This window comes from Microtus pennsylvanicus, chromosome 2, assembly GCF_037038515.1.
Source record: "Microtus pennsylvanicus isolate mMicPen1 chromosome 2, mMicPen1.hap1, whole genome shotgun sequence".
In the NCBI taxonomy this organism is placed as follows: Eukaryota; Metazoa; Chordata; class Mammalia; order Rodentia; family Cricetidae; genus Microtus; species Microtus pennsylvanicus.
This window is the reverse complement of record NC_134580.1, coordinates 68438979-68447815: the sequence shown is the minus strand read 5'-3', so window position 1 is coordinate 68447815 and position 8837 is coordinate 68438979. Positions and strand designations below refer to the sequence as shown.

Here is an 8837-nt window from a genome sequence, read left to right as displayed (position 1 = left end):
GGACTGGAGCAGAGGCCCACACACTAAAAAAAAACCTGATCTCAAGTCCCTTCCAGTCCAGGTTACATTTCTGAAATTTCAGGGCAGATACCAGGAGGCAGTTGCCTGCCCAATCCCGGCTCCATAACACATACTGGGCCCATGAACCTCCCCCATGACTCCCACCAGCTTCAAGAATGGGGTATCAAAAGACGCTCACAACACTAGATGGTACTTTTATTCTTGATCAAGTTTAATACACACTACAAGTCACAAAATAGGACGCTGCTAGCCCCAAACTACATTCTCCCCAACCTCATCATCAGGAACTCCCAGTTTAAGAACTGGATCCCCTACTCCTGGGATGACCCAAATGCTCCCGGGGAGGCTCAGGCACTCCAACCTCCCTTCCTGCCTCCAATCTAAACTCTTTTGGCCTCTTTCTAGACGCAGACCCCTCCCCTTCATGGGCCCTCAGGTATCCTTCCTCTCCGGAAACAACAGCAGCAGCACATGGTCCAGCGATCCTGGAAGGGTTGAGCTTTGGCTCTGGTTGGAGGGAAGCTGCAATAGGACTGTCAGGGCACTCAGGCACCCACACATTCCACATAATTGGCGGGGTACAGACCAATGCGGCCACTCTGCAGCTGGCCCTGGCACCAGCCCTGTTCATCCTCCTCACTCATCTTCAGCAGCTCTTCCCCTGAAGAAAGACAGATCAGTCACTGCCAGAGGTCAAGGGCTGAGGGGATGGAACGCCCAGCTCAGACCAGGATAGGACACAGCCAGCAAGCTAACCTACCCAACCCTAGACCCCAGGGAAGACATCGTCAGGCCCCAGCTGGCTGGACCCTGAACAGGCTGTGAGAAGGGGGTCTCTGGCTTTCCTTTCCTACACCCTCTGCTCTATCAGGTAGGACAGGCTGAAATGGAAAGGAACATGAAAGCCTCCCAGCCCCCCAGCATACCTGCTCGGAAGCTCAGCTCATCCGCTTCCTGGCCAGCATAGTCATAAAGCGCCCGCACCCTCACCCCAGTGGCAGCCCTCCGGGGGCTCTCTTCATCTGACCAGTCCTCATCCTGCCCACTGCTAGAGAGGGAGACACAAAGGGGCGACTCTGGACAAAAGCGACCATACTCAGCTCAAGGCAAAGGTTTTGACACTTGGAGTTACGCAGATGGGGAGGAGCTAAATGAAAAGTCACACTTTGGTCACCATGACTGCAAATGTAGGCACCATTCTGTGCACGAGCCTATTATACAGCCAAAACATAAGGAACGTGAGAAACCTAAACCTCTGTGAGAGGGCCCTCGGGTACTGCTGTGAAGGGAGGGGAACCAGCAAGGGGTACAGCTGTTTCCTTCCCAGCTCTTACCCTGGAGATGCTGGGCATGCTGGGGACTGGGGTGGGGGTACAGTGCCATCTCTTGTAGGTACAATGCTGGTCAGGGTAACCTCATCAGGGGTCCGGCCACCCTTCTCCTTCCGGCTGATTGCTCTCTGTGTGTCTAAGGACCACTCCTGTGGAGAGACTTTCTAGAGTCAGGCTGAACTGTAACCATGGTGGCAACAGAGCCATCTGGACCACCTTAACTTACTTACCCCAAAACCCTGTCATCTTCTCGGGGCCTGCACTGAGCCCAGCCCACCTCCAAGCCCCACCCAGCCTGTAACACCTGCCTCAAACTGTGGCCAGTTCATGGTCATGCCAGGTCCATGTGTGCTGCGCCACCAGCGGAGATCTTCCTCATCGCTAGCAGCCTCAATGCCCTGCTGCAGGTCTCGGTGGAGCTCATGGAACCTACGAGGCATTCAATCAGAGAGACGCGCGAGCTCCTAGAATTCCATTCAGCCCAGCTAGAACCCATAGGAGTTGAAGGGAAGCCTCCCTCCAGGGTGCAGGCCGTACTTGTCACTGCTAGAGAGGTCAAGGTGCTGATGCAAGGTGAACAACATGTCCTTGAAGAAGAGAAGCCGCTGGCGTTCCGCAGCCTGGCAGCTCTCAAAGGCCTGCTCCATGTCCTCCATGTAGCGCGGGGTATAGCGGTTTAGTTCCGCCAGTGTCTGCTCATATTGGGTTTTCATCTGGGTGAGAGAGTAGGGAGGCAATGAGGACAGACTGCCTTCTACTCAGGACTGCACCAGCAGTCACAGAGCACAGCCACCAGCTAGCCTTGGAGCTGCCACAGGCTAGCCTTGGAGCTGGGGCCAGGGGTGGGGTAGGCAGTCCAGAAACTCATTTCCTACCCTCAGGAACTGACAGAGGCAGCCTAACAGGGAAGTGACATTCAAGTCAAACGCCTATAAGAATCTGGTTGGAGCAAAGGACAGGATCAACCTACATGATAAGGTGAGAGAAATCAAAGCAGGCTTGAAGGAGTTGTTACAGACATGACACCTCTCAGAGGGGATGAGATGCTCGAGGGAAGGGAACTCAGGGCAGGGGAGAGAGTGTGCAATATGAGAACTGGCCCCAGGTAACTAAGGCCTCAGCTGCCTGAAACCCCAGCATTCCTCTCCTGGGTAAGACCTCACCTCCGTGCATATACATGCATGTGCTCTGTGTGTGTAGGCCACATGTCAACATAGTGTGCCTTTCTCAGCCCTCACAGCCATAAGACAGGCTGGCCACTGAGGTCCCGAGATCCACCTGCCCCATCCATTCCCAACATACACACCCTTCTGTCACCTCCCCTTTACCCACGTCAGCTGCCTTGAGCCCAGCAACCACTTTACCAACCACGCCAACTCCCAACCCCAAGTTCCTCCTTTATGTTGGTTTGTTTGTTGAGACAGGGCCTCACGACAGTAGCTTTGGTTGACCTAAAACTACTTGTAAACTGACCTAGTCTTTATGTGGACCAGGCTGGCCTCAAACTTACAGAAACGCACCTGCCTCTGCCTCCTGAGGTATCAAAGGGTGTACCCTAAGACCCAGCCCAAGTTCCTGTTTAAATAACCATGACAAGCAAGAGCAACATCAGGGATTAGAGCAGGAAGAGCCTAGGGTCTGGAAAGGCAGACACCCAGGAAGCTTTGCCAGGGGCCTGTACCTTCTCTGCCTCCTTGGTGCAGCGTCCAACTCGTTCCTGCAACTTTCGAAGCTGTTCCTGGGACATGGAGCTGTCTGCTTTCGCGTGGCTCTCCCGGGTCTGGGCTGTCTTCTCATCCTTGCGTGCTGTGTAGTAGCTCTTCTTGGAAGCTTCAACCTAACGTGCATGAGAAAAGCTCTGGATTCTAGATGCCACGCCCTGGTCCCGTGCAGCCCTGGAAGGCTCCTGCCTCCAATATTCACAGCTCCCAGCCTCACCTCCTTCAGCCTCTTTAGCCAGGGCTTCTGGGCTTTACGGAAACCATCCTCGGCAGCCCGGCTTTCCCGAAAGCCACCCAGCACTGGCCGGTGAAAAGCCCCTCGCTGCCAGGTCCTCACACGCTCGCTGTCTGGACCGTGCAACTTCTCCCTCACTTCCAAGTGTAGCTCGCTCAGCCGCTCAGCCGCAGTAAAGAAGGCGTGCCAGGCCTTCTCCAGAGTGCCATATTGTGGGCCTGCAGAGGGATGAGCTTGGGCCAGATGGGGTGCTATCAAATATAACCAACCCCTAGAGTGTCCTACTCTGAGTGCCAGACAGAGGCATGGTAGGAGTGGGGGTGCAAAGCTGAACAGCAGCAGTATAAGGTGCTGCATTAGGAGTGCCTACTCTGTACCCTGATGTGAGTGATCTCATGAATTCTTGCCTCCAGTACCACATGGGGACAGTGCTACTACTGCCATCATGGACAGGCAGAAAAAAAAAAACAAAAAAACCCCCCTAAAGCCTAGAGAAGTCAGGTTAAGTTGTCCAAAGCATCACATCTATTATTTAGCCAAGATAAATCCAAGTCTGCTGTACAAACTCTGTGCCTGGGACCTTCCTACCCAGCCAGAAGACCTACACTCCACAGTTAACTCTTTCTAGCTGTGTGGCTTCAGGCAAGTCCCTTCTCTGATCTTCACTTCTGCTCTAAAAAACAGGGGACGGAGCAGAAATATAGATCCCTCTTGCTATGTATGCTTAAGGTCTTTCATTCCATCCCTAGCACCCACAAACATCAAGAAACAGAAGCTGTCCTGAGGGTATCACCCTTACAGTCTGCTAGGCCTGCGTGCTGGCTCACCCTTCTCGACAGCTCCTCTCCACTTGCGGGCCCAGTCAGACAGCTGCTGGGCATAGGCCTTCTCAATGCGGGCACGTTCTTGGAAGCAGTTAACCAGGTCCCCACACAGCCTGTGCCCATCCTCAACCCGCTGCACCGTCCGTCGGTAGTTGCCAGCCTGGGGCACATAGGAGGGAGGGCTTTATCAGGGAGAAGCCACCTCTCCAGCTGGGCTGACAGGTCCCTCCCCCATAGGTGGCAGAGCCAGAGAGAAAGGGACAGTTTTCGCCAGTCCTAGTTACTTACCTCCCAGAAACTGCCCCCTAAGGCCTCCCCTCCAGCATCCTCTTCTGGAGCCATGGTGTCCCTGCAGCACAGAATGGTGGCAGATGTGGTGCTGTAGAGACCAAGTTAGGAAGCAGAAAAGTGAGGCCTGCAGTTTGGGGACTAGGAAAAGACCTGCTCATAGTCAAAAGCTTTGTCCCACTGCCGTTCCCACCACCCAAGGAACCATCAGAGCAAGGACTGAGTAACAACAAGCTAGAAGTCCTCAAAAGGAGGCAGGATAGGGGCAATGATGGCAGCTCCTAAGTTCCCTGCTCGCTCTAGGTTTACCCTCCTCAGTCCATCATCTACATACCTGGGGTCTCCAGATCACTTCAAGGACCCGTGTCCAAGTCTCCAAGCTGCCACTACGACTCTGCCTTGAAGTTAACAAGAGCACAGAAAGGGGTAAGGGTTGGGAGCCTCCAGTGTCCAGGGCGGTGCCCAGCTCCTTCCAATATAGCAACTGCTGTCAGAAGTACCAGATTCCAGGCTGAGAATGCCAGGCGGGTCACATGATCCAGCAGGGGATTAGGTGACAGACAGGGGTAGGTGGTGGGAAGAAAGTCCCACACTCCTACCATAAACGAGGACTCCTGCCTAACTAAGGCCCCTTGAACGACAAGGCAACCCATGACCAAACCAGTCCAGCTGATAGGTGCCCAATGCATGGCCCCTGCAACTGTGCATACTGAGCAGAGTGGAAAGAGTGCCAGGAGACCTGGGCCCTGCCACGACCAGGAAGGTTCTGGAAAACTGTGTTGTACTGTCTTGAGGGAGCCTCGGTGCGCCCTAGTTAAGATGGGAAGCCCCGTACCTGGTCAGCACCTATGCTATGACTGATGTAAAACTCAGACTAGGCAACGAACCAGAAACACTTAAAAGATCCGTCAGTCGGAAGGGGACAGGGACACTCACTTGCCCCCTGCCACCACCACACAACATCCAGGGAAGCCTCAAAGGGTCCTGAGACAACAAACAACTCCATTCTTCCCTCAGAAGGCCTAGGGTGGGGCTTCATGCACAGCCAGTAAGAAGAACTGTGGAGGACGGCAAGATGAATTTTTGTCCCAAAGGCTCTCTCCCTCAGGGGCTAGATGACACAGTGACACGCAGCCTCCTGACTTCTCCCTAGTACCAACTGCCTCTTAGTCTATAGAAGGAAATTGCTTTCTTCTCTGAGATGGCCTAAGGCCTAAGGGACAGTGGGTCAAGAGGATGAGTGTATGAGATTGCAGCAAAGCAGAACTCTGTCACAGTGCTCTCTCTAAACTGGTAAAGAGGCCATCTTCCCCACTCCTCCATCCGCGGGGCTCCCAGAACTGCTGGGATCCTGGTCCCACTGTGTGTCCCAGAGGTTGTGACCGGACTGTCCACAGTCACTGACAGACTTCTGCAGTTTCAGTTTGTGTTAACCCAGGCACTAGAATCAGTGGCAACAAGGAACTGTAGGCACAGCTCAGAGGTAGAACATGCTCTGAGGTCAGAGGTTCCATCACCAGCACCAGAAAGGAAAGAGGAATGATGTCCCATCTGAAGACCAGAAAGCCTGCTGGCTATGGCAACCCTGAAAGAGGCTGGCCTAACTGACTTCCTTCTGCTGCTGGCAGGAGGGGACAGGCCTCTCCCTGGAGACCCCATTAGCATAGAGGCATTGAAGCTCCCAGGACCCAGAGCAACTCCCCACCACCCTAACTAGTTCTTCACCTTATTTCCTCTTGAGTCAACCCCACTTGTCCAGAATGGCTTGCCAGCAAGATGGGGAAAGAAAGAACAGTAGCTAGAAGTCATTGGGCCTCTGGAGCTGTCCTAGAGAACCATCCAGGCCTGGGGCTCCTGCCTACTCCAGCCTCCCTGCCCAGGCTCCCAGGAGACCTGCCCCCCACCCATTCCCTCTCCCTGGCCCCAGAACAGAGCAGGCTGTGTGTGTGGGGGGGGGGGGGGCTGGCACAGCTCTTTCAGACCTCACAGAGCAAACACAGACTGGATCCCCAGGCACAGCCAGGCCCGGCACCCCAGCTTCATCTAGCTATGGGGGTGGACCTGGCACCTTGGTCCCTGTTGAGGAGGATTGGCACCTTGCGCCTCCTGACATTAGCAGAGACTCAAATCCGAGTAAACACACTCTACTACAGCAAGAGCTCAGAGAGCAAGAACAGGTAGTTAAAATCTTCCCAGCCCAGGACCTCCACCTATCCAGGCAGAGGAGGCTTCTGGGCCATCGGCAAGGTCTCTTCTCAGCTGCTGAGCTGAGAGTGGTGGGCTTCAGGAGAGCGCACGCTCCCTCCACCTGAGCTCCAAAGGCTTCGGCCCTACTCCTCTTCTACACATAAGCTAGCCCCCACATTTTCAGGAGCTGGGGACATGGGTCTGGGAGAGAGCAAAGCCACCCTGCCCTGCTCAGTCCTGTGTCCTGAGTCACACAGGCTGCGCCCATGGGCTTCGTCAGCAGCCTCTCCCAGTCAGTCGGTAGACCTAGGTTAGAAGGCGCAGAAAGGGGTAGTTGCTGATCCAGAGAGGGGCGCGTGGAATCAAGAGACTGGCACAGCCTTTTGGAGGGTTGGGGGAGGGGTGGCGCAGAGAAAGGGGGAGGAGGCAGGGCCAGGGAGGGGCATAACAAAGGGGCATTTTTGGAAACCCGACCTACCAGCTGAGTGCCTGCTCGCTAATGACGCACTCCTAACCTTGAGCCTCCACACCAAATCTCGGAACCCTTGGCCTCCACCCTTACATACAGCGCCACTCGACAAACCACCTCCCGATCCCAGAAGGCACGGTGGTTGAACAACTCCGAGCTGGTGGAGCCAGCCACACAGACAGGCATAGCCAGGCCTAGACATGGACGCTCTAGGACTTCTTGGACAAACTTGTTGAACTTGGTCTCGCTGGGGAGGTGGGACCAGCTGGTAACTGCGGAGGGGAAGGGGCGCTGCTAGCTAGCCGGGCGGTGGACTACAGATGGTGGCGCGAACCGGGTGGGGAATCCGGGCTTTCTACAGAAGCCCCTTCTAGGGCTTCAGAACGAGAGCGAGGAGAGCAGTTTGGGACCCTCTAAGAGCTTCAGGAGATGGTTTGCTTCTCCAGCCTGGACGCCCCATTACTCCCAGCTGGCCTGAAGAATCGCCTCTTTGGCTTAGATGAGATGGCCTTGCGCTCAGTGGCAACCAATGGCCGGGGTCTCCAACGCGGGAGTCCGTCCCATTGCCAACTTCAGGAGTCAGAGGACCAAAGAGCGAGCTAGAGCCACGGCACTGCCGCCGCGTCCCCCGGCGTCCCCTCCAAGGCACTCACCGCGTCCTCTCAGGGCCCCTCGGTGGGTGGGTGGGGGATCCGGCCACGCTCGGTCCGGAGTCTTACCACTCCTGGGTTCGGGCCACCGCCTCCTGGAGTGCGCCGGGCCCTCCCCCGGGAAGCCCGGCCCTCCGGGCCCGCCCTCTCCGCGCTGCCGCCTATCCAACCCCACCAACAGCATCCCCGCTGCGGGGACTGCTGGCATCCGGGCTCCGGGTGGCTGGTGGGGGGGCATAGGCTCTGCTCCCCCATGCAGAACAGGAGCCAACTGTCGAAGGTGGCTCTGCGAGTGAGGCTAGCAGAGAGCTATACTTCAGTTTTGCGGCTCTTCGGTCCTTGCAGAGCCTGAGAAGCCGTTGGGAGCGAACCGGAGCCTGCATCCGCATCACTGGGGTGGGATAGGGGACATTGCTGCATTACATTCTCAGCTAAGAGCACCTTTCTTAAAGGTTAGCTCCGGGGAGGCTCACAACCACCCCTCCTTGTAAATATTAGGATTCTTCTGAAGTCAGAAAATGAGGCTTAGAGAGACCTTCAGCGGTTTGCCCACGATCTTTAGTCTGGCAGAAGCAGACTGTAAAGCCATGCCTACCTAGCATAGCTCTGCTGGCCACTCTAGCGTGCATTCAGAGAACTGGGACAAACGCGGTGGGGGTGAGAAAAAAAAAAGCATGATTCCCTCCCCCCCCCCCCCCCGTCTTCATAGTCCCAGATTTTGTACCTCGATTCATATCCTTAAATCCCTTGGTCTCTTCACCTCCCTTGTCCAATGTAGACTTTTTCCGAATCGTCACGATGCCACCCCACCCTAAATAGATCCCTCCTTCTTCACTCCCCCACCCTTAGCCTCTCGGGATTTCAGAGCCTGTGGGTCTGTTATTTATATCCACTGGAGTGGTCCAAGAAATGTTCTGAGGCTGACCTAATCGCCACCTGCTTGGCTTCCTCGCCCCTCCTGCTCTCTTCCGAGCCTGGTGACCCAGCAGCGGTGCCCTGAGCCCAAGAGACAGGAGAGAGCGCGGGCCAGCGGGGTCCAGACCTCTGGTGCTCAGGGGTCCTCGAGGTTGGAGAGGGCAGAGGACCGCCCCTAGGGGACCGCGCGCACTCT

At 55.7% G+C, this 8837-nt stretch overlaps 1 protein-coding gene across 6 annotated transcripts; it reads right to left on the bottom strand.

The window, feature by feature from the left end:
- Positions 1–211: 211 nt before the first annotated feature.
- On the bottom strand, positions 212–8581 carry Pacsin3 (protein kinase C and casein kinase substrate in neurons 3). 6 transcript variants are annotated; one of them, XM_075961294.1, is made up of 11 exons: positions 8451–8581; positions 4755–4818; positions 4421–4511; positions 4136–4292; positions 3291–3526; positions 3034–3189; positions 1890–2065; positions 1661–1781; positions 1356–1501; positions 948–1069; positions 212–682 (listed from the first exon to the last, which is right to left on the bottom strand). In XM_075961294.1, exons 3-11 carry the CDS (start codon positions 4472–4474, stop codon positions 567–569), a joined length of 1284 nt encoding a protein of 427 aa, XP_075817409.1. In that variant the 5' UTR covers positions 4475–4511; positions 4755–4818; positions 8451–8581; the 3' UTR covers positions 212–566. The 6 variants fall into 6 exon arrangements, with proteins under 6 accessions (XP_075817409.1, XP_075817412.1, XP_075817411.1 ...); XM_075961297.1 differs by having other exon boundaries at positions 4421–4481; positions 8451–8539; XM_075961296.1 differs by lacking the exon at positions 8451–8581 and adding an exon at positions 7730–7845.
- Positions 8582–8837: the final 256 nt, after the last annotated feature.

What these genes read in the sequence shown, in the direction of transcription:
- Pacsin3 (XM_075961294.1), bottom strand. Translation starts at nt 4,474, where the DNA reads ATGGCTCCAGAAGAGGATGCTGGAGGGGAGGCCTTAGGGGGCAGTTTC. An exon ending in GACCTCTCTAGCAGTGACAA is followed by an intron (nt 1,782 to 1,889) that starts GTACGGCCTGCA and finishes AATGCCTCGTAG; the next exon opens with GTTCCATGAGCTCCACCGAG. An exon ending in TGAGCTGAGCTTCCGAGCAG is followed by an intron (nt 683 to 947) that starts GTATGCTGGGGG and finishes GTCTTTCTTCAG; the next exon opens with GGGAAGAGCTGCTGAAGATG.